At 34.3% G+C, this 27,038-nt stretch overlaps 1 protein-coding gene across 1 annotated transcript in view; it reads left to right on the top strand.

Annotated features, from left to right (window-relative positions):
* The first annotated feature begins 1,100 nt into the window (after positions 1 to 1,100).
* LOC132544248 (myosin-IIIb-like) overlaps positions 1,101 to 27,038 on the top strand; it is a 52,852-nt gene continuing 26,914 nt past the window's right edge. Inside the window, exons 1-11 of the mRNA XM_060207820.1 lie at positions 1,101 to 1,113; positions 14,479 to 14,654; positions 16,276 to 16,341; positions 16,948 to 17,086; positions 17,368 to 17,459; positions 17,866 to 17,980; positions 19,978 to 20,125; positions 22,079 to 22,196; positions 22,528 to 22,645; positions 23,793 to 23,864; positions 24,874 to 25,012. Coding sequence (XP_060063803.1) covers positions 14,547 to 14,654; positions 16,276 to 16,341; positions 16,948 to 17,086; positions 17,368 to 17,459; positions 17,866 to 17,980; positions 19,978 to 20,125; positions 22,079 to 22,196; positions 22,528 to 22,645; positions 23,793 to 23,864; positions 24,874 to 25,012 — 1,115 coding nt within the window. The 5' untranslated portion in view covers positions 1,101 to 1,113; positions 14,479 to 14,546. The remainder of the gene's footprint in view (positions 1,114 to 14,478; positions 14,655 to 16,275; positions 16,342 to 16,947; positions 17,087 to 17,367; positions 17,460 to 17,865; positions 17,981 to 19,977; positions 20,126 to 22,078; positions 22,197 to 22,527; positions 22,646 to 23,792; positions 23,865 to 24,873; positions 25,013 to 27,038) is intronic.

Below are 27,038 nucleotides of genomic sequence, written 5' to 3'. Positions count from 1 at the left end.
GAAATAGGTTCATAGGAGTCGTTATGCGCTATATCTCTTTTACTTGAATTTGAAAAATCCTTAAATAACTTCTTCACTATAATCAGACTAACATTTTGATATTTTCAGTCAATTAAAACCGATTACTGTTTATGTCTAGCAATAATTTAGTCTCGTCTATTTTTCAATTCTTGTCATTTGAATAAAACATTGAATATTTTTGCGAGCTAAAATGGGAAGAAGATTGTGACAAATCTATGATTTTTGAAGACGAGCTTAATTGATGCAACGAGTTCCATCAACCAACCGGCGGTCTTCATACACTCTAATTGTTTTTGACAACATGTGGTGGTCCTCCCCATACTGGCCAATACTGTAGCAAGTAGTACATTAACCTCGTTTAAAGGAACAGGCATCGTAGACATGAACGTGGTCTTTTTTACATTAAATATGACAAGTTAAATGAGGATGAATCATTTAATTACATCTACAATGTACTTAGCATTTAACATTGCATGCTTGTTCATCGTCACTTGTGTTGACGTGGTTTAAAGTGTACTGCACAGACAGTCTTTTTCCTTCATGTTACAACGAGTATATGAGTTGACAGGACCTGTGGACGACACAGCCCCGACTTCAGCGACTCGTGGTAGGTACGTGGTACCAAATACATGTACCTGTAGGCTTTCAATAGATCGCCGATCGACAATAAAACATTCAACTACATTGTACCAGAGACATATATAACACACGTCTCTGACTGTACAGTAAAATTACCGGACTACGAGTCCAAGTGAAAAAAAAAGAAATATTGTATTACGTCCAATGTCACGACCATTACATAAATACTTCTGACTTCTGTCCTACGTGTTTACACAACATTAACATAACAAAACGGTGTTTCCTAACACGTCACGACATTATATATTTGCAGTCTATTTTTAGACCTCGCGATCACCGAGACACCTCGAGATCAACTGTGCATGTGTCGAACACCTGTGGTATTTGACTTCCGGATATAATACTCTGTGTGTACGTGCTTAATCAATAACATTGAAGGCAGTTTTAATCAAATCTTCCAAGACAGATCGGACCATGTCAAACAATTTCTTGAAATGGAGGCGTATGGTTTAGGTAAGTCAACTTAACAGCTACAGCTCGTTACGACCAAGCTTAACGTGCCCGATCTTCAGTCCCGGACCTCTTAATAATTTCTTTCCCTGGCTGTATACGTTCTGAAAACCAATAGATTTTCTTTTACAACCTTAATTTCACACTTTGATCAATCTACAGTGAGAAGCTCTCCGTACAAAAATTCTATATTTAACAATTAGAAATAAATTGCTAATTAGACAGAATTTTCCTTATTAATGATCATATTTATTCAGTAAGTGCATAATAGACCAGAATCCTATCATTCTTGAGACTTTTTTTTTTATCAATCTCTTATGTTAGGGTTTGTATCTATGATACAAACTACATATATCTATATATGTACAGGGATGTATGTAACGTTATCTACGTCCGTGATATGTACATGTATATCACTCGGTACAGAATACATGTAACATTGTGTTGTTGTGTGTTTGTGGTACTCAGAATTTATAAAAGAAGATATATATTTATACAGGCCTGTTAAAGAGGCAATGATTTATCAATCTTATATATGTATTTTTTCATGCAGGTAAAAAATTGATTACTTGCTGGGTAAATTTTTTCAATTAATTCCATGTAACCCTGGTAAAATACTTACCGCAATGTACCACTTGAGCATCAGACTAGTAAGCCAGGGGTTCCTGGTTCGATTCCTAGCGGTGGCATTGAAATGAATAATGACCTCTGTTACATCAAAGTAAACAAAGCACGCTTGTATATGGGCAACCAAATAGTGTTTTAAATATTTACAAATATAGGTATGCATGGTTATGCAGTGTGATTTCCTACTAGATAAGTAAACAATAAACAAAAATATGAACTTTCATTGACTTAATGACACTCTAACAACAGAAATTAATCTAGAATTCTACCTGTTCATCAATTCCTAGTATTTTCTCCCAAGACATTTTTCTGAAGAAATGTTCTCCAATAATGTATTGTCAGTGTACATTTAACTTTGCCTTTCACCTACATTTCAGAATAAAGTCTTACCTACATTTCAGTATAAAGTCTTACCTACATTGCAGTATAAAGTCTTACCTACATTTCAGAATAAAGTCTTACCTACATTTCAGTATAAAGTCTTACCTACATTTCAGTATAAAGTCTTACCTACATTGTAGAATAAAATCTTACCTACATTGCAGAATAAAGTCTTACCTGCATTGCAGTATAAAGTCTTACCTGCATTGCAGAATAAAGTCTTACCTACATTGCAGAATAAAGTCTTGCCTACATTGCAGAATAAAGTCTTACCTACATTGCAGAATAAAGTCTTAACCACATTGCAGAATAAAGTCTTACCTACATTGCAGAATAAAGTCTTAATTACGTTGCAGAATAAAGTCTTAATTACATTGCAGAATAAAGTCTTACCTACATTGCAGAATAAAGTCTTACCTACATTGCAGTATAAAGTCTTAACTACATTGCAGAATGAAGTCTTAACTACATTGCAGAATAAAGTCTTAATTACGTTGCAGAATAAAGTCTTAACTACATTGCAGAATAAAGTCTTAACTACATTTCAGAATAAAGTCTTAACTACATTGCAGAATAAAGTCTTACCTACATTGCAGAATAAAGTCTTACCTACATTGCAGAATAAAGTCTTATCTACATTGCACTTATATGTAATGTGAATATAAATATACATTTCTAAGTGAATATTTACTACATAGATATATAATTGTCAAGCAAGTATTTACCTCTACAGTGAATATTTACCTATACAGTGAATATTTACATATACAGGGAAGAATATTTACCTATACAGCAAATATTTACCTATACTGAGAATATTTACCTATACTGAGAATATTTACCTATACAGCAAATATTTACCTATACTGAGAATATTTACCTATAAAGCAAATATTTACATATACGGGGAATATTTACCTATACAGCAAATATTTACCTATACAGGGAATATTTACCTATACAGCAAATATTTACATATACAGCAAATATTTACCTATCCAGGGAATATTTACCTATACAGCAAATATTTACCTATATTGTAGAGTGAATATTTACCTACATTGTAGAGTGAATATTTACCTACATTGTATAGTGAATATTTACCTACATTGTATAGTGAATATTTACCTACATTGTATAGTGAATCTTTACCTACATTGTAGAGTGAATAATTACCTACATTTTGTAGTGAATATTTACCTAAATTGTAGTGAATATTTACCTACATTGTAGAGTGAATATTTACCTACATTGTAGAGTGAATATTTACCTACATTGTAGAGTGAATATTTACCTACATTGTAGAGTGAATATTTACCTAAATTGTAGAGTGAATATTTACCTACATTGTATAGTGAATAATTACCTACATTGTATAGTGAATATTTACCTAAATTGTAGATTGAATATTTACCTACATTGTATAACAAATAATTACCTACATTGTAGAGTGGTTAATGACCTACATTGTATAGTGAATAATTACCTACATTGTATAGTGAATATTTACCTACATTGTAGATTGAATATTTACCTACATTGTATAACAAATAATTACCTTCATTGTAGAGTGGTTAATGACCTACATTGTATAGTGAATAATTACCTACATTGTATAGTGAATAATTACCTACATTGTATAGTGAATAATTACCTACATTGTATAGTGAATGATTACCTACATTGTAGAGTGAATAATTACCTACATTGTATTGTGAATAATTACCTACATTGTATAACAAATAATTACCTTCATTGTAGAGTGGTTAATGACCTACATTGTATAGTGAATAATTACCTACATTGTATAGTGAATGATTACCTACATTGTAGAGTGAATATTTACCTACATTGTATAGTGAATATTTACCTACATTGTAGAGTGATTATTTACCTACATTGTATAGTGAATGATTACCTACATTGTAGAGTGAATAATTACCTACATTGTATAGTGAATAATTACCTACATTGTATAGTGAATATTTACCTACATTGTAGATTGAATATTTACCTACATTGTATAGTGAATATTTACCTACATTGTAGAGTGAATAATAATTACCTAAATTGTATAGTGAATAATTACCTACATTGTATAGTGAATAATTACCTACATTGTAAAGTGAATATTTACCTACATTGTAGATTGAATATTTACCTACATTGTATAACAAATAATTACCTACATTATAGAGTGGTTAATGACCTACATTTTATAGTGAATAATTACCTACATTGTATAGTGAATAATTACCTACATTGTATAGTGAATAATTACCTACATTGTATAGTGAATAATTACCTACATTGTATAGTGAATAATTACCTACATTGTAGAGTGAATATTTACCTACATTGTATATTGAATAATTACCTACATTGTATAGTGAATAATTACCTACATTGTATAGTGAATAGTTACCTACATTGTATAGTGAATATTTACCTACATTGTATATTGAATAATTACCTACATTGTATAGTGAATAATTACCTACATTGTATAGTGAATAGTTACCTACATTGTATAGTGAATAATTACCTACATTGTATAGTGAATAATTACCTACATTGTATAGTGAATAATTACCTACATTGTATATTGAATAATTACCTACATTGTATAGTGAATAATTACCTACATTGTATAGTGAATAATTACATTGTATAGTGAATAGTTACCTACATTGTATAGTGAATATTTACCTAAATTGTAGAGTGAATAATTACCTACATTTTATAGTGAATATTTACCTACATTGTATAGTGAATATTTACGTACATTGTAGAGTGAATATTTGCCTAAATTGTAGAGTAAATATTTACCTACATTGTATAGTGAATAATTACCTACTTTGTATAGTGAATACTTACCTAAATTGTAGATTGAATATTTACCTACATTGTATAACAAATAATTACCTACATTGTAGAGTGGTTAATGACCTACATTGTATAGTGAATATTTACCTACATTGTATAGTGAATAATTACCTACATTGTATATTTAATAATTACCTACATTGTAGAGTGAATATTTACCTACATTGGAGAGTGAATGTTTATCTTTAATGTAGAGTAAATATTTACCTACATTGTATAGTGAATATTTACCTACATTGTATAGTGAATAATTACCTACATTGTAGAGTGAATATTTACCTAAATTGTAGAGTGAATAATTACCTACATTGTATAGTGAATATTTACCTACATTTTATAGTGAATATTTACCTACATTTTATAGTGAATATTTACCTAAATTGTAGAGTGAATATTTACCTAAATTGTAGAGTGAATGTTTATCTTTAATGTAGAGTAAATATTTACCTACATTGTATAGTGAATATTTACCTACATTGTATAGTGAATAATTACCTACATTGTAGAGTGAATATTTACCTAAATTGTAGAGTGAATGTTTATCTTTAATGTAGAGTAAATATTTACCTACATTGTATAGTGAATAATTACCTACATTGTAGAGTGAATAATTACCTACATTTTATAGTGAATATTTACCTACATTGTATAGTGAATAATTACCTACATTGTAGAGTGAATAGTTACCTACATTGTAGAGTGAATGTTTATCTTTAATGTAGAGTAAATATTTACCTACATTGTATAGTGAATATTTACCTACATTGTATAGTGAATAATTACCTACATTGTAGAGTGAATATTTACCTAAATTGTATAGTGAATATTTACCTACATTTTATAGTGAATATTTACCTACATTTTATAGTGAATATTTACCTAAATTATAGAGTGAATATTTACCTAAATTGTAGAGTGAATGTTTATCTTTAATGTAGAGTAAATATTTACCTACATTGTATAGTGAATATTTACCTACATTGTATAGTGAATAATTACCTACATTGTAGAGTGAATATTTACCTAAATTGTAGAGTGAATGTTTATCTTTAATGTAGAGTAAATATTTACCTACATTGTATAGTGAATAATTACCTACATTGTAGAGTGAATAATTACCTACATTTTATAGTGAATATTTACCTACATTGTATAGTGAATAATTACCTACATTGTAGAGTGAATAATTACCTACATTTTATAGTGAATATTTACCTACATTGTATAGTGAATAATTACCTACATTGTAAAGTGAATAATTACCTACATTTTATAGTGAATATTTACCTACATTGTATAGTGAATAATTACCTACATTGTATAGTGAATATTTACCTACATTGTATAGTAAATATTTACCTACATTGTATAGTGAATATTTACCTAAATTGTAGATTGAATATTTACCTACATTGTATAACAAATAATTACCTACATTGTAGAGTGGTTAATGACCTACATTGTATAGTGAATAATTACCTATATTTTATAGTGAATATTTACCTAAATTGTAGAGTGAATAATTACCTACATTGTAGAGTGAATAATTACCTACATTGTATAGTGAATAATTACCTACATTGTAGAGTGAATAATTACCTACATTGTATAGTGAATAATTACCTACATTGTAGAGTGGTTAATGACCTACATTGTATAGTGAATAATTACCTACATTGTAGAGTGAATATTTACCTAAATTGCAGAGTGAATAATTACCTACATTGTATAGTGAATAATTACCTACATTGTAGAGTGAATAGTTACCTACATTGTAGAGTGAATGTTTATCTTTAATGTAGAGTAAATATTTACCTACATTGTATAGTGAATAATTACCTACATTGTAAAGTGAATAATTACCTACATTGTAGAGTGAATATTTACCTAAATTGTATAGTGAATATTTACCTACATTTTATAGTGAATATTTACCTACATTTTATAGTGAATATTTACCTAAATTATAGAGTGAATATTTACCTAAATTGTAGAGTGAATGTCATCTTTAATGTAGAGTAAATATTTACCTACATTGTATAGTGAATATTTACCTACATTGTATAGTGAATAATTACCTACATTGTAGAGTGAATATTTACCTAAATTGTAGAGTGAATGTTTATCTTTAATGTAGAGTAAATATTTACCTACATTGTATAGTGAATAATTACCTACATTGTAGAGTGAATAATTACCTACATTTTATAGTGAATATTTACCTACATTGTATAGTGAATAATTACCTACATTGTAGAGTGAATAATTACCTACATTTTATAGTGAATATTTACCTACATTGTATAGTGAATAATTACCTACATTGTAAAGTGAATAATTACCTACATTTTATAGTGAATATTTACCTACATTGTATAGTGAATAATTACCTACATTGTATAGTGAATATTTACCTACATTGTATAGTAAATATTTACCTACATTGTATAGTGAATATTTACCTAAATTGTAGATTGAATATTTACCTACATTGTATAACAAATAATTACCTACATTGTAGAGTGGTTAATGACCTACATTGTATAGTGAATAATTACCTATATTTTATAGTGAATATTTACCTACATTGTAGAGTGAATAATTACCTACATTGTAGAGTGAATGATTACCTACATTGTATAGTGAATAATTACCTACATTGTAGAGTGAATAATTACCTACATTGTATAGTGAATAATTACCTACATTGTAGAGTGGTTAATGACCTACATTGTATAGTGAATAATTACCTACATTGTAGAGTGAATATTTACCTAAATTGCAGAGTGAATAATTACCTACATTGTATAGTGAATAATTACCTACATTGTAGATCAAATATTTTCCTCCATTGTATAGTTGATCCATCTTTTGTTTATGTAAATCTTCATTTACCGACATTGTGTTTTTACTTATATTTACCTACATCTTAGATATATATTCATGTATGTTGTAGTGTATAGATAAAGGCTGTTGACTTATGTTATCATAATGTCATACAGTACACATGCACTCGTCCTGTGTTTTGTGAATACAGAAGAAAATACTCTGGTACTAAGTGGCAGTATTGATTATTAAGCACCACATCCAATAAATGAAAAGAATGACTTAGAAGGATTTAGGTAGTATAGTCAACGCTGTTTGTGTTAGTAGGTTGAGTTAGGTAGTATAGTCAACACTGTTCATGTTAGTAGGTTGAGTTAGGTAGTATAGTCAACGCTGTTTGTGTTAGTAGGTTGAGTTAGGTAGTATAGTCAACACTGTTTGTGTTAGTAGGTTGAGTTAGGTAGTATAGTCAATGCTGTTTGTGTTAGTAGGTTGGGTGAGAAGGATTTAGGTAGTATAGTCAACACTGTTTGTGTTAGTAGGTTGGGTAAGAAGGATTTAGGTAGTATAGTCAACACTGTTTGTGTTAGTAGGTTGAGTTAGGTAGTATAGTCAACGCTGTTTGTGTTAGTAGGTTGAGTTAGGTAGTATGGTCAACACTGTTCATGTTAGTAGGTTGAGTTAGGTAGTATAGTCAATGCTGTTTGTGTTAGTAGGTTGAGTTAGGTAGTATAGTCAACACTGTTTGTGTTAGTAGGTTGAGTTAGGTAATATAGTCAACACTGTTTGTGTTAGTAGGTTGAGTTAGGTAGTATAGTCAACACTGTTTGTGTTAGTAGGTTGGGTAAGAAGGATTTAGGTAGTATAGTCAACACTGTTCGTGTTAGTAGGTTGGGTAAGAAGGATTTAGGTAGTATAGTCAACACTGTTTGTGTTAGTAGGTTGGGTAAGAAGGATTTAGGTAGTATAGTCAACACTGTTTGTGTTAGTAGGTTGGGTAAGAAGGATTTAGGTAGTATAGTCAACACTGTTCGTGTTAGTAGGTTGGGTAAGAAGGATTTAGGTAGTATAGTCAACACTGTTTGTGTTAGTAGGTTGGGTAAGAAGGATTTAGGTAGTATAGTCAACACTGTTCGTGTTAGTAGGTTGAGTTAGGTAGTATAGTCAACACTGTTTGTGTTAGTAGGTTGAGTTAGGTAATATAGTCAACACTGTTTGTGTTAGTAGGTTGAGTTAGGTAGTATAGTCAACACTGTTTGTGTTAGTAGGTTGAGTTAGGTAGTATGGTCAATGCTGTTTGTGTTAGTAGGTTGAGTTAGGTAGTATAGTCAACGCTGTTTTTGTTAGTAGGTTGTGTTAGGTAGTATAGTCAACGCTGTTTGTGTTAGTAGGTTGAGTTAGGTAGTATAGTCAACACTGTTTGTGTTAGTAGGTTGAGTTAGGTAGTATAGTCAACGCTGTTTGTGTTAGTAGGTTGAGTTAGGTAGTATAGTCAACACTGTTTGTGTTAGTAGGTTGAGTTAGGTAGTATAGTCAACGCTGTTTGTGTTAGTAGGTTGGGTTAGGGATTTAGGTAGTATAGTCAACACTGTTTGTGTTAGTAGGTTGAGTTAGGTATGTTAGTAGGTTGAGTTAGGTAGTATAGTCAACACTGTTTGTGTTAGTAGGTTGAGTTAGGTAGTATAGTCAACGCTGTTTGTGTTAGTAGGTTGAGTTAGGTAGTATAGTCAATGCTGTTTGTGTTAGTAGGTTGGGTGAGAAGGATTTAGGTAGTATAGTCAACACTGTTTGTGTTAGTAGGTTGGGTAAGAAGGATTTAGGTAGTATAGTCAACACTGTTCATGTTAGTAGGTTGGGTTAGGTAGTATGGTCAATGCTGTTTGTGTTAGTAGGTTGAGTTAGGTAGTATAGTCAACGCTGTTTGTGTTAGTAGGTTGAGTAGTAGGTTCATCAGAACCGAAGCTCTGATGCTGTTGTGATTGATATTTTTGACTTGATTTTCTGAAGAGAATGACTGATGACGATATAAATCTTTTTACTTTTGATGTTCTTGGTTTAGAAATCAAACTCCAGTAAACAAACACTACTTGTTATCTTTGTTACCTGTAAATTGATTGTTGACTTTACCGGTGAAGGTTCTGAACGTTTGACTGGGAGATCATTTGACTTTGCATTATTATATAATATCCCAGGGTTCTTGTTCCACAGTTTGGATCAATTCCTAGAGCAGTCTAAGATTTCTAAGGAAGTTGATAAAATGAACTGTCTTGTGATGTGCTGTTTCTCTCCTTGGGCTTTACACAAATCTGTCTGTATAGCTATAGCAGGTGTCTTCATAGCTAGGAATTTTTTCATGATATTTTATAATATGAAATGAAAACTTATTTAAGATCCTAACGGACACGGATCATGAAAGAACCTTATAAGGTAAGCATGTTAATGTGGATTAATATAGAAACCAAGCACATGTACATTTGATCTCCCATCAAAATCACTGAAGCATGAATATATTACACCATATATTCATCTGGCAATAACCCCATGCCTGGTAATAAGCCCACCAATGTTGCCATTAGATATATACAAACATTACATTGTATTTCTTCGACCTAATTTACAATACTTAAGCTAATGTAGCTGAACACCCTGCTTGTGTCCAAGTTTATGTGTCCGAAATCTAGGTTTTTTAAACAGGAGATATTTGGTATGTGTAATCTGTGTAACTGGTAGTCGATCATTTTGAGGTTAAATCTGGTTCATGAAATAGATTTGATATTTCTGACACTGATTCAACATATTTATGTAGTTATGTTGTATATGTATGTGTATATCTACAATGTCTAGTTCCTGTATAGGGGTTCAATTTTACACTGAACAAATACTTACACCAGTATACACATACGTAATGTGTCTACACAGGACATCTGTCTACACAGAGCATCTGTCTACACAGGACATCTGTCTACACAGGACATCTGTCTACACAGAGCATCTGTCTACACAGGACATCTGTCTACACAGAGCATCTGTCTACACAGAGCATCTGTCTACACAGGTACACAGGACATCTGTCTACACAGAGCATCTGTCTACACAGGGCATCTGTCTACACACAGCATCTGTCTACACAGGTACACAGAGCATCTGTCTACGCAGGTCATCTGTCTACACAGAGCATCTGTCTACACAGAGCATCTGTCTACACAGGCCATCTTTCTACACAGGACATCTGTCTACACAGAGCATCTGTCTACACAGAGCATCTGTCTACAAAGGACATCTGTCTACACACAGCATCTGTCTACACAGGTACACAGAGCATCTGTCTACACAGAGTATCTGTCTACACAGAGCATCTGTCTACACAGGTACACAGAGCATCTGTCTACACAGGACATCTGTCTACACAGAGCATCTGTCTACACAGGACATCGGTCTACACAGAGCATCTGTCTACACAGGACATCTGTCTACACAGGTACACAGAGCATCTGTCTACACAGGACATCTGTCTACACAGGACATCTGTCTACACAGAGCATCTGTCTACACAGGTACACAGAGCATCTGTCTACACAGGTACACAGAGCATCTGTCTACACAGGTACACAGAGCATCTGTCTACGCAGGTCATCTGTCTACACAGAGCATCTGTCTACACAGAGCATCTGTCTACACAGGCCATCTTTCTATACAGGACATCTGTCTACACAGAGCATCTGTCTACAAAGGACATCTGTCTACACACAGCGTCTGTCTACACAGGTACACAGAGCATCTGTCTACACAGAGTATCTGTCTACACAGAGCATCTGTCTACACAGGTACACAGAGCATCTGTCTACACAGGACATCTGTCTACACAGAGCATCTGTCTACACAGGACATCGGTCTACACAGAGCATCTGTCTACAAAGGACATCTGTCTACACACAGCATCTGTCTACACAGGTACACAGAGCATCTGTCTACACAGAGTATCTGTCTACACAGAGCATCTGTCTACACAGGTACACAGAGCATCTGTCTACACAGGACATCTGTCTACACAGAGCATCTGTCTACACAGAGCATCTGTCTACAAAGGACATCTGTCTACACACAGCATCTGTCTACACAGGTACACAGAGCATCTGTCTACACAGAGTATCTGTCTACACAGAGCATCTGTCTACACAGGTACACAGAGCATCTGTCTACACAGGACATCTGTCTACACAGAGCATCTGTCTACACAGGACATCTGTCTACAGAGAGCATCTGTCTACACAGGACATCTGTCTACACAGAGCATCTGTCTACACAGGACATCTGTCTACACAGGACATCTGTCTACACAGGACATCTGTCTACACAGAGCATCTGTCTACACAGGTACACAGAGCATCTGTCTACACAGGTACACAGAGCATCTGTCTACACAGGTACACAGAGCATCTGTCTACACAGGTACACAGAGCATCTGTCTACACAGGACATCTGTCTACACAGGACATCTGTCTACACAGAGCATCTGTCTACACAGGACATCTGTCTACACAGGACATCTGTCTACACAGAGCATCTGTCTACACAGGACATCTGTCTACACAGAGCATCTGTCTACACAGGTACACAGAGCATCTGTCTACACAGGTACACAGAACATCTGTCTACACAGAGCATCTGTCTACACAGGGCATCTGTCTACACAGGGCATCTGTCTACACAGAGCATCTGTCTACACAGGACATCTTTCTACACAGAGCATCTGTCTACACAGAGCATCTGTCTACACAGGCCATCTTTCTATACAGGACATCTGTCTACACAGAGCATCTGTCTACAAAGGACATCTGTCTACACACAGCGTCTGTCTACACAGGTACACAGAGCATCTGTCTACACAGAGTATCTATCTACACAGAGCATCTGTCTACACAGGTACACAGAGCATCTGTCTACACAGGACATCTGTCTACACAGAGCATCTGTCTACACAGGACATCGGTCTACACAGAGCATCTGTCTACAAAGGACATCTGTCTACACACAGCATCTGTCTACACAGGTACACAGAGCATCTGTCTACACAGAGTATCTGTCTACACAGAGCATCTGTCTACACAGGTACACAGAGCATCTGTCTACACAGGACATCTGTCTACACAGAGCATCTGTCTACACAGGACATCGGTCTACACAGAGCATCTGTCTACACAGGACATCTGTCTACACAGGTACACAGAGCATCTGTCTACACAGGACATCTGTCTACACAGGACATCTGTCTACACAGAGCATCTGTCTACACAGGACATCTGTCTACACAGAGCATCTGTCTACACAGGTACACAGAGCATCTGTCTACACAGAGTATCTGTCTACACAGACCATCTGTCTACACAGGTACACAGAGCATCTGTCTACACAGAGCATCTGTCTACACAGGACATATGTCTACACAGGACATCTGTCTACACAGGACATCTGGGGTTACGTGGTTGCCATCTTCAGATTATGAACCATACAGCTACCAACACGAAACTGCAGAAAACTGTAGAACTGACCATACAGAACTGCATTCAATAACTGTCTCCCCTACACAGGACTGTATAAATGGCGGACTTGCCCAAAAAAAGGAACTATATATATATATATAGTTTTCTTGTCCACCTAGGACTATATCTATGGTATATCTATTATACCACTGTCCTTGCGCCATCATAAGTTAGAGCTGGAACCACACAGATATGACTATATCTAACTATTGTGGCCTGTTATATCACACACACACATATATATAGCTAAATTACACATTTACTTTTCATTTTCCCAGCATTTTGCATATCACAACTAACCACTACTATTTTTACAACTTATTGACAGTGCTAGTATATATTGGAATTTTCATAAAAATGACTATTTCTAAGTACAGACATACAGCATATGGACGTTAGATACTGGATATTTGTTTATGGTGGGGACTGTGTTGATACCTGGAACCATATTCACAAAACACTTCTCATGCTCAAGCAGAAATTTTGTGCTCAAGTTTTATATCTTTCATTAGTTAAAAATTAATAAAAAAGGCTGATTTTGTCAAAGATTGGAAAATATTTTGGAAGGACTTCAAGCCAAATGCTATATTCAGTATTAATATTTGACATTTATATCATTGGATATGATTTGGGTGAATTATGAAAAAGTTATCTTGAGTACAAAATCTATGCTTGAGCATGAGAACGGTTTCATGAATACTGGCCCTGATTCTTTATTTCTGAATTAGACAAAGAAAATCTGTTTATTCACAATCGTCCATTAATAATACTCTGATAAGGACAAGCAAAGTAAATTATTTCATTTTTTTTTCATTATACAAATGCAAATAGCCAGAAAGTTTCACTTAACTGTTATGCATTAAGAATTTAGATAAATATTGTAGGTTATTAGTAAATTTAAGACTATATGCATTAAATATGAATTTTTTAAAAATTTTTTTGCTTGAGGAAGTCCATTATTTTAACATAATATTTCTACATACAGGTATAACGGATGCTTGCCTTCTTCTGACTGTATAAATAAAGACAACCTGTTGCCTTATGTTCGTAGATAAGAACTTTACCATACAACTCTAAGTACATTCAATATTATTGATTTTTTTTTCAGCATTAATAATGACTTAAGAAGTTAAATTTACCAGTTACCACTCACCAGACAGTGGTTGCCAGGTAACCATGGGACCTCCGAAGGGCTACACTGATGATCTTGCTCACTTGAGTGACCTTGACGAGCAGACAATCCTCAAAGAACTTAAGGACAGATACGAGTGTGACATGATATATGTATGTATACAGATGGTGCACCTGAATACTTGTTACTATAAATAAGATGTTACAATGGTACTTCAAATCCTATTTTCTCTAACAGAAATAACTCAGTGACTTTCACTGTTGTTATCCCTTAAAGAAACGCATGTCCTTGAAAAGAAATTTGATAAAATTGTCATTCTGATATTTTTTCTAATTAATTGTTGAATTGTTCAAAACATAACATTACCCAACAGACATTTGTGTTTTTGAATCTTTATTAACTTGTACAAGATCTAAATATTACTGGTACCTCAATTAAGGTAAAGTTTCTATGTGTATTACTGGTACCTCAATTAAAGTAAAGTTTCTATGTGTATTACTGGTACCTCAATTAAAGTAAAGTTTCTATGTGTATTACTGGTACCTCAATTAAAGTAAAGTTTCTATGTGTATTACTGGTACCTCAATTAAAGTAAAGTTTCTATGTGTATTACTGGTACCTCAAAGTAAAGTAAAGTTTCTATGTGTATTACTGGTACCTCAAAGTAAAGTTTCTATGTGTATTACTGGTACCTCAATTAAAGTAAAGTTTCTATGTGTATTACTGGTACCTCAATTAAAGTAAAGTTTCTATGTGTATTACTGGTACCTCAATTAAGGTAAAGTTTCTATGTGTATTACTGGTACCTCAAAGTAAAGTTTCTATGTGTATTACTGGTACCTCAATTAAAGTAAAGTTTCTATGTGTATTACTGGTACCTCAATTAAAGTAAAGTTTCTATGTGTATTACTGGTACCTCAATTAAAGTAAAGTTTCTATGTGTATTACTGGTACCTCAATTAAAGTAAAGTTTCTATGTGTATTACTGGTACCTCAATTAAAGTAAAGTTTCTATGTGTATTACTGGTACCTCAATTAAGGTAAAGTTTCTATGTGTATTACTGGTACCTCAATTAAAGTTTCTATGTGTATTACTGGTACCTCAATTAAGGTAAAGTTTCTATGTGTATTACTGGTACCTCAAAGTAAAGTTTCTATGTGTATTACTGGTACCTCAAAGTAAAGTTTCTATGTGTATTACTGGTACCTCAATTAAAGTTTCTATGTGTATTACTGGTACCTCAAAGTAAAGTTTCTATGTGTATTACTGGTACCTCAATTAAAGTTTCTATGTGTATTACTGGTACCTCAATTCAAGTAAAGTTTCTATGTGTATTACTGGTACCTCAATTCAAGTAAAGTTTCTATGTGTATTACTGGTACCTCAATTGAAGTAAAGCTTCTATGTGTATTAAGATAAGAAGGTTTCAAAATTATTGATAAGGGTTACCAGTATTTTGATATATATGTGTATAGAACCAGAAGTATTTTTATTATCAAATTTTAAATAGATTTTTAAATGGAGGAGTCAACACCTTGCTTCTTCGTGGTGATGTATCAGGTTTGTCATCTAGGTGTAGATACCTAAAAGTATGCAGGATGATTGCATATGGCTAAGATATGCAATATGCCGACCAGTTTCGCCAGGGGGAGGGCTTCGTCAGGGTGAAACCGGACTGCATATTAATAAAGCACCTTTAACAGAGTACGTCAGGTCGTGTTGTTATTGAACCTCCTTGTTCATATATATATTTTTGTGTTTTGTTGTTACAGACCTACATTGGGGATATTCTGGTGTCAGTCAATCCTTACAAACAGTTGAACATATATGGAGATGTTGTAAGTAGGAATTTTTCATGAAAATTTAAAAACTGACCAACTAAGAATTATTTTAGATTGGTCCAGCTGATATTTCACAGTAGCTAAATACAGATATTGCTCAAATATACATAAAGATACATTAGTTGTAGAAGATTCTACCTAAAAGAATGAAATCTTTTTAATTCTTATTGAAATTGTCACAGATAAATGTTGTTATGTGTGTTGTTCATTCTCAGTTCATAAATTTTTAATGATAACTGTTATGAAAAAAATAAGAGACTTTGATTAACTTAAGTCTATTTATATCCAAACCATACACATTCTGTCATATGCTGTATTTTCATCTAAATTTTAACATTTTTGTTGGTCACCTTGATTATCTCCTAGACTTTAAGTCCTTTAGCATCATTGATGAGCCAGAAGAAGGAGGCAACAAATGATGTGATTTAATTCATTATTGGGCTCCACTGTTTCTCTCACGTAATTGGTGCTTGTGTCTTTTGTACAATGTTAGGTGCCCTTTACAGAAAGTTAACAGTTAGAAAGCTGTACTACTATTTAAAATGATTTCTTGTTTTTCCCTTTTTTTATTTCAATTATTTCTTCAAATTTTATTTTTAACAGCCTGGGAAGAAATATGAGCACATTAAAGAATTTAAAGATCTGCCTCCTCATATCTATGCCATGGCGTCAAAAACACATCAGAGTGTTCAGCGGACCGGAACAAATCAATGCCTCCTAGTGAGCGGAGAATCAGGGGCAGGTAATTGGACTTGATTGAAATATTTTGTACAGATCATGAAAAAAAAGTATTTAATTAAGGAACAGTTTTAATTAAAGTTATTCTATTGCTATAGTAATTTTAATTGCTAAGAATTAAAACCATTATGAAGTATTTGATTGTTAAATGAATGTGAACATTTTTGAGGTGCAGTACCAATGTCAGCCTGGTAATTTGAGTTGGACATTTTCAGAAAATTGCCAAATCTAACTGTTATGTTACACATGATTTTATTTAAGATATTTGTTTATTTATCTTTAAAGGAAAGACGGAGAGCAGCAAGATGCTGGTAGCTCAGATTGTGAGACTCACAAATGATTCGGAATTCTCAAATCTCCATCAGAAAATTGTAGAGGTACAGTTTCTTGTTTTAGGTAACATTTCATATACATCCTCAAGGAAGCAAACAATTTTCTCTCAATAAAGAATCTTACACCACAGCAGTGAAAAGAATCACTTATAATAGAGATAATGTCAGTGTTTCCATTTCGTATCAAGATAGTATTTGGTGCTCAATTCAAAACCTGTTGCTGGACATCATTGGTAGGGATTTTTCTAAAGTGTAATAGGTATGAAATTAGCTGACATTGGATTTGTTAACATTAATCTGCTTTACAATTCACTAGATTCTGTTGGCTCTTTTTCTGTAAATTCAATAAAATCATACTGGTAAAAGTTTTGGGAAAAGAAACTGCAACAGACATGTGTTTTTGACCAGGTCTGAGGTTTTTGGCTGATGAATACAGGACTGATTTTTGTAGGTAAACCCACTTCTAGAAGCCTTTGGAAATGCAGAAACAGTGATGAACAGAAATTCTAGTCGATTTGGGAAGCTGATCGAACTAATTCTCTCCCCTGAAGGTGATATAGCTGGAGGTGAGTAAGCTTATCATGAACTTTCAAAGAAATTTTATAGGCTTGCATGTTCAATATACATATACAATCTCTACACTTGTACAATCTCTACACTTGTACAATCTCTACACTGTACAATCTCTACACTTGTACAATCTCTATACTGTACAATCTCTATACTGTACAATCTCTATACTGTACAATCTCTACACTTGTACAATCTCTATACTGTACAATCTCTATACTGTACAATCTCTACACTTGTACAATCTCTACACTTGTACAATCTCTACACTTGTACAATCTCTATACTGTACAATCTCTATACTGTACAATCTCTACACTTGTACAATCTCTACACTAGTACAATCTCTACACTTGTACAATATCTACACTTGTACAATCTCTACACTTGTACAATCTCTATACTGTACAATCTATATACTGTACAATCTCTATACTTGTACAATATCTACACTTGTACAATCTCTACACTTGTACAATCTTTACACTTGTACAATCTCTACACTTGTACAATCTCTACACTAGTACAATCTTTACACTTGTGCAATATTTACACTTTCTACACTTGTACAATTTCTATACTACAATCTTATTACAATCTCTACAATCTCTATACTGTACAATCTCTACACTTGTACAATCTTTACACTTGTACAATCTCTACACTTGTACAATCTCTACACTAGTACAATCTCTATACTTATACAATCTCTATACTGTACAATCTTTTTACTTGTACAATCGCTATACTGTACAATCTCTATTCTTGTACAATCTCTACATTTGTACAATCTCTATACTTGTACAATCTCTATACTTGTACAATCTCTATACTGGTACAATCTCTATACTTGTACAATCTCTATACTGTACAATCTCTATACTTGTACAATCTCTATACTGTACAATCTCTATACTTGTTAAATATCAACACTTGTTTAATCTCTACACATGTACAAGCTCTACATTTGTACAATCACACAATTCTATGACTTGAGATGTTTTAAACATAAAATTTCTGAAACAGGCATTTCCAATTATTACAGGGTGAGTCAGTTCTGACTTCTGAAATCTGTTAATTGGTCTATTATGGAAAATCTGCCTACAATAGTCTTACTTGCACTATACATATTGTGTTGGTATTTTTGTTACATGTAATGCTTTTATTAAATCAGACGACAAAATTATGTCAAAACCTGATTTAATCATATAGTTATTAAGCTAAACTGATAAAAGTTTATTTTTTTGTCAAATAGTCAACATTAGCATAATGTAGAAATCTCCTGAGACGCATTAATAGTATCCTGTTCAGATTAATGTTAGTAAGATTTTATGTCTGCTAAGAGATTTATCAGGAGATGGTAATAACATATACCTGCCGTTTAAAATGTGTTCTTCTGTTGTTTCATGGCTGTTATTGAAAATGGGAAATAATCTGATTCCATTTTAAAATTACATCAAGAATGTTTGCAAATACAATTATTTACATGTATTGCAATAAATTCAATTTTGTTCTTGTCAGAAAAGATATGACTGGTTCTTATACTAAATACTGTGACTCCGAAGTGTTCACTGAATAGAATTAATTGCTAAAATTTCTGTCATGAAATAAATCAATTACCTTTAACTAAAATGCTACCATATTGGTTTGTGAGGAGTGAAATTAACCTAGAGAAGTTTTTATTTTATTGATTCATTTTTTAAACATTTTTATACGTCTGTCTTTCTAGTATGGCGCTGTATGTCCGTGCGTCCGGCGTCCAGCGTAAACTTTTATTTGTCCGGATATCTCCTCCAACATTTTTCAGTTGATCTTTATGAAACTTGGTAGGCTTAATCACCATGATATGAAATTGTGTTTTCCTGAATGGGGTTTTGATTAGACGATTTGAATAAGAGTTATGTCCCTTTGCTGTTTTGGATATTCACTGGCGTATTTTGTTCCGCTTTGTGGTACTCTTGTCCTTTTATTTATTCTTCTTTTTTCATTTTAGCAAAAATTACTGAACACATGTTGGAGAAGTCGCGTGTTGTTAACAAAATGTCCGGAGAGCGTACATTCCACATATTCTATTGTCTATTTGCCGGGCTGTCAGTCAACGAAAAGAAACGGTACTACCTTAGGAGGCCCGAAACGTACAGGTACAATACCATGAAAACAATGCATTCAGTTACATAATCCTTAGAAGTATTTTATTCATGCTCCTGTTACCTTTAATACCTATACCAAAAGGGGGTCTTCATACAGGATGTGGGTCCACAATCACTCAGTCAGTGTTTATCTTGTTAATCTCAAATGGACAAGGTCCAAGGTGTGAAGTTTGTTTCTCATAAAGCTGAGAATCAGGCTTGTCTATACTGCCATGGTTGTGTCCTTAATCACTTCACCACGATTGCAATGTATGGTGGATGGTTCTAGGGGTGTAGAGAGTGATAGTGAGTGTGACCCCTGGCGTATGGTGGTTGGTTCTAGGGGTGTAGAGAGGGATAGTGAGTGTGACCCCTGGAGTATGGAGGATGGTTCCAGTGGTGTAGGGAGTGATAGTGAGTGTGACCCCTGGAGTATGGTTCTAGGGGTGCAGAGAGTGATAGTGGTTGTGACCCCTGGAGTATGGTGGATGGTTCTAGGGGTGTAGAGAGTGATAGTGAGTGTGACCCCTGGTGTATGGAGGATGGTTCCAGTGGTGTAGAGAGTGATAGCAAGTGTGACCCCTGGAGTATGGAGGATGGTTCTAGGGGTGTAGAGAGTGATAGTGAGTGTGACCCCTGGAGTATGGAGGATGGTTCTAGGGGTGTAGAGAGTGATAGTGAGTGTGACCCCTGGCATGTGGAGGATGGTTCTAGGGGTGTAGAGAGTGATAGTGAGTGTGACCCCTGGAGTATGGTTCTAGGGGTGTAGAGAGTGATAGTGGTTGTGACCCCTGGAGTATGGAGGATGGTTCTAGGGGTGTAGAGAGTGATAGTGAGTGTGACCCCTGGAGTATGGTTCTAGGGGTGTAGAGAGTGATAGTGAGTGTGACCCTTGGAGTATGGAGGATGGTTCTAGGGGTGTAGAGAGTGATAGTGGTTGTGACCCCTGGAGTATGGAGGATGGTTCAAGGGGTGTAGAGAGTGATAGTGGTTGTGACCCCTGGAGTATGGAGGATGGTTCAAGGGGTGTAGAGAGTGATAGTGAGTGTGACCCCTGGAGTATGGTTCTAGGGGTGTAGAGAGTGATAGTGAGTGTGACCCTTGGAGTATGGAAGATGGTTCTAGGGGTGTAGAGAGTGATAGTGGTTGTGACCCTTGGAGTATGGAGGATGGTTCTAGGGGTGTAGAGAGTGATAGTGGTTGTGACCCCTGGAGTATGGAGGATGGTTCAAGGGGTGTAGAGAGTGATAGTGGTTGTGACCCCTGGAGTATGGAGGATGGTTCTAGGGGTGTAGAGAGTGATAGTGAGTGTGACCCCTGGAGTATGGTTCTAGGGGTGTAGAGAGTGATAGTGAGTGTGACCCCTGGAGTATGGTTCAAGGGGTGTAGAGTGTGTTAGTGAGTGTGACCCCTGGCGTGTGGAGGATGGTTCTAGGGGTGTAGAGAGTGATAGTGAGTGTGACCCTTGGAGTATGGAAGATGGTTCTAGGGGTGTAGAGAGTGATAGTGGTTGTGACCCCTGGAGTATGGAAGATGGTTCTAGGGGTGTAGAGAGTGATAGTGAGTGTGACCCCTGGAGTATGGTTCTAGGGGTGTAGAGAGTGATAGTGAGTGTGACCCCGGAGTATGGTTCTAGGGGTGTAGAAAGTGATAGTGAGTGTGACACCTGGAGTATGGAGGATGGTTCTAGGGGTGTAGAAAGTGATAGTGAGTTTGACACCTGGAGTATGGTGGATGGTTCTTGGGGTGTAGAAATTTAGTGTACATTTAGGTAGCCAGAAACTACCACAAGAAAACTCAGTCTCAAAATGGCCGAAAATGGCTGTCCAAATCTGTGTCTTTGTACAATGTTTTTGTAATGTTCTCGTCTCTATCATTTATTGTTGGAAGTAAAATGATATCTTTTTAATAAGGAGACTAAAAGTTTACTCTGCACATTAACCTGACACATTCCTTAACTTGTAGGATTATAGAGGAAGACTATGGTACAAAGGTGTTTCGTAGTGGTGGGGATTATGAAGATTATGAGATGAGGATGGGAGAATTAAGAAATATATTCAACATTGTTGGATTTTCATCACAGGTAGGTAGAAAAAAAATCATTTTTGAGCTGTACATAAGTTTTGCTGACAACTAAACACAACCTTTTTTATGTGAAAAAATCTCAAAAATATTACTGCCATTTAAATGTCTTGACTGTTTTTATAAAATCATATGGAATCAAAAATAATTGAAAGCTTGTATCCTGAGATTTGGTACGTACACTTGTACATGTTTATAGACTCTGTTTCTAATTATTTATAATTCTTAATTTAAGATATTTTGTTTTCAATTTAAAAGTTGACAGATTTGAATCAGGTTAATGTGATTAACTTCGGGTCACCTTGGATTGATTTGTGTAAGTTTTTTACCAGGAAGTTGACCTGATACTCGGCCTTGTGGCAGGAATTCTTCATCTGTGTAACATCGACTTTGTGACTGATCCTGAAATTGACCAAGTTATCATTGTAAACGAAGATGAGATTGACTTTGGTATAAACATCTAGATTACTATTCTAAACAAATTGAATAAAATTTGAATGATGAAACATAATGGTGCAGTCAGTTAGAATAATTTTATTAAAAATGTTCGAGACAAAGATTATCAATTTTTGTGAGGATTAATTTGTTACACAAAATATAAAGTCTAATGTTAGTTGATTTTAATATCAAATTTAAAATTTACATTGTATGTCAAAGTTTGTATTGTAGATATTTTACATCTATTTTTCTGTAAATTTCTAAACGATTGAAATATGAAAAATGTTCAGTTAATTTGATATGGATAATTGATGTGTATTGAGTAATTTCCATACATTAAGTGAACTACATCAGCAATTAAGTAAAGATGTGAAGGTCATAATAGCTCAGATGGTTGAGCATTGGACATGAAAGTCTCAAGTGTGCATGTAGTTTGATGATCCTTAACCAGTCTAGTTTGTGGCTCTGACAAAGATGAGATCATGAGTCAGTCCTATTGTTGTACCCCTGGGCAATAAACTTGAATGAAATCACTCTATATAGCTTAGAATGGACCTCCAGCATGATGTTCAGTCAGGTATTAAGAGGCTAACTTGCCTTGAAATAGTCTGGAATGTTCAGGAGCAATAAACACGACAAATAAATAAAAATGATATAGTTGTTTATTGTTTCTATGGTGTAATAATTCGTGACTAGGGAGATGACCTGTAGCTTAAATGCCAGATTTCCAACCAGATATAACTTGCAATAGGCCTAGAGGCCAACATACCAATTCTGAATCAAAGTCAGGGGTGGGCTTATTACAGGACTCAAGGGGGCCAACATACAAATTCTGAATCAAGGCAGGGGTGGGCTTATTACAGGACTCAAGGGGGCCAACATACGAATTCTGAATAAAAATCAGGGATGGGCTTATTACAAGACTCAAGGGGGCCAACATACGAATTCTGAATAAAATCAGGGATGGGCTTATTACAGGACAAAATAACATCTGATTCTAAATCTACTCAACATCACTATGAACATTGGGCTTATAACCAGATGTGGGCGTTTGGCCATATAAATTGCTGAAATGAATGTATCGATTGGATTTGTGATTATGTGTTAAATTTTATTTTAAGAATGTTGCAGCAATGCCTTGGTTTATTTTTATTTACAGCTTCAACGCTTCTGTCTCTACAGCCAGAGGATTTAGCTACAGTTTTACTCTCAAACAGAGCATTTGTACGTGGTAAGTTAACACTTAAATAGCATTTGTACATGGTAAGTTAACAGTTAGATAACATTTGTACATGGTAAGTTAACACTTAAATAACATTTGTATGTGGTAAGTTAACAGTTAAATAACATTTATACATGGTAAGTTAACACTTAAATAGCATTTGTACATGGTAAGTTAACAGTTAAATAACATTTGTATGTGGTAAGTTAACACTTAAATAGCATTTGTACATGGTAAGTTAACAGTTAAATAACATTTGTATGTGGTAAGTTAACACTTAAATAGCATTTGTACATGGTAAGTTAACAGTTAAATAACATTTGTATGTGGTAAGTTAACACTTAAATAGCATTTGTACATGGTAAGCTAACAGTTAAATAACATTTGTATGTGGTAAGTTAACACTTAAATAGCATTTGTACATGGTAAGTTAACACTTGAATAGCATTTGTACATGGTAAGTTAACAGTTAAATAACATTTGTACATGGTAAGTTAACAGTTAAATAACATTTGTACATGGTAAGTTAACAATTAGATGACATTTGTACATGGTAAGCTAACAGTTAAATAACATTTGTATGTGGTAAGTTAACAGTTAAATAACATTTGTACATGGTAAGTTAACAGTTAAATAACATTTGTATGTGGTAAGTTAACACTTAAATAACATTTGTACATGGTAAGTTTATGTTTTGTTTATGCACATGTATATGGTAGAATTTACTAAAACAAATTCACTAATTAATGTGGGAAATTAACATGAGAAAAAAAAGTAATCATGTACAGAATTATGACAGCAGACAGTAAGCTGGAACACATGATTGGGACTCTGTCATTGTGATATAAGGAAGTAAATTTACCAACATGAGTGTCCAACATGGCAGACATTTCTACATTAAAACATGCAAAGAAAGAAACCATAGACAGTGACAGCTGGTACCATCACATTTTATCAATCCTAATTCTTCTGAGTAGTTGTGATTGCTCAGATCAACCTTAATGTTGCCTGGTTACAGGGGAAAGAATTGTGACGTTGAAGACGGTGAGTCAGGCTTCTGATGGACGCGATGCATTAGCGAAGGTCTTGTACAGTCGTCTTTTCAGCTGGATTGTTGCCCAGATCAATATTGAGCTTGACCCAAATGTGGATCGCAGGTAAGCAAAGAGATTTATTTATTATAATTCATGATGTGGGTGTAATTTGGTATATAGGTGTGATGGGGGTGTAATTTGGTATATAGGTATGATGTGGGTGTAATTTGGTATATAGGTATGATGGGAGTGTAATTTGGTATATAGGTATGATGGAGGTGTAATTTGGTATATAGGTATGATGGGGGTGTAATTTGGTATATAGGTATGATGGGGGTGTAATTTGGTATATAGGTATGATGGGGGTGTAATTTGGTATATAGGTATGATGGGGGTGTAATTTGGTATATAGGTATGATGGAAGTGTAATTTGGTATATAGGTATGATGGGGTGTAATTTGGTATAAAGGTATGATGGGGTGTAATTTGGTATAGAGGTATGATGGAGGTGTAATTTGGTATATAGGTATGATGGGAGTGTAATTTGGTATATAGGTATGATGGGGTGTAATTTGATATATAGGTATGATGGGAGTGTAATTTGGTATAGAGGTGTGATGTGGGTGTAATTTGGTATATAGGTATGATGGGGGTGTAATTTGGTATATAGGTATGATGGAGGTGTAATTTGGTATATAGGTATGATGGGGTGTAATTTGGTATATAGGTATGATGGGAGTGTAATTTGGTATATAGGTATGATGGGAGTGTAATTTGGTATATAGGTATGACTGAGGTGTAATTTGGTATATAGGTATGATGGGAGTGTAATTTGGTATATAGGTATGATGGGAGTGTAATTTGGTATATATAGGTATGATGTGTGTGGAATTTTGTATATAGGTATGATGGGGGTGTAATTTGGTATATAGGTATGATGGAGGTGTAATTTGGTATATAGGTATGATGGAGGTGTAATTTGGTATATAGGTATGATTGAGGTGTAATTTGGTATATAGGTATGATGGAGGTGTAATTTGGTATATAGGTATGATGGAGGTGTAATTTGGTATATAGGTATGATGGGGGTGTAATTTGGTATATAGGTATGATGGGAGTGTAATTTGGTATATAGGTATGATGGGGGTGTATTTTGGTATATAGGTATGATGGAGGTGTAATTTGGTATATAGGTATGATGGGGGTGTAATTTGGTATATAGGTATGATGGGAGTGTAATTTGGTATATAGGTATGATGGAGGTGTAATTTGGTATATAGGTATGATGGAGGTGTAATTTGGTATATAGGTATGATGGAGGTGTAATTTGGTATATAGGTATGATGGAGGTGTAATTTGGTATATAGGTATGATGGGGTGTAATTTGGTATAAAGGTATGATGGGGTGTAATTTGGTATATAGGTATGATGGAGGTGTAATTTGGTATATAGGTATGATGGGAGTGTAATTTGGTATATAGGTATGATGGGGTGTAATTTGATATATAGGTATGATGGGAGTGTAATTTGGTATAGAGGTGTGATGTGGGTGTAATTTGGTATATAGGTATGATGGGGGTGTAATTTGGTATATAGGTATGATGGAGGTGTAATTTGGTATATAGGTATGATGGGGTGTAATTTGGTATATAGGTATGATGGGAGTGTAATTTGGTATATAGGTATGATGGGAGTGTAATTTGGTATATATAGGTATGATGGTATGATGGGAGTGTAATTTGGTATATATAGGTATGATGTGTGTGGAATTTTGTATATAGGTATGATGGGGGTGTAATTTGGTATATAGGTATGATGGGAGTGTAATTTGGTATATAGGTATGATGGAGGTGTAATTTGGTATATAGGTATGATGGAGGTGTAATTTGGTATATAGGTATGATGGAGGTGTAATTTGGTATATAGGTATGATGGGGGTGTAATTTGGTATATAGGTATGATGGAGGTGTAATTTGGTATATAGGTATGATGGGGTGTAATTTGGTATAGGTATGATGGGGGTGTAATTTGGTATATAGGTATGATGGTGTGAGGTGTAATTTGGTATATAGGTATGATGGGGGTGTAATTTGGTATATATTATGATGGGGTGTAATTTGGTATATAGGTATGATGGAGGTGTAATTTG

Source organism: Ylistrum balloti, unplaced genomic scaffold (genome assembly GCF_031769215.1).
Source record: "Ylistrum balloti isolate Yb309-2 unplaced genomic scaffold, AGI_CSIRO_Ybal_v1 Utg369786, whole genome shotgun sequence".
Taxonomy (NCBI): Eukaryota; Metazoa; Mollusca; class Bivalvia; order Pectinida; family Pectinidae; genus Ylistrum; species Ylistrum balloti.
Note: the sequence above shows the minus strand (reverse complement) of the source record. Positions and strands in the feature narration are given on the sequence as shown.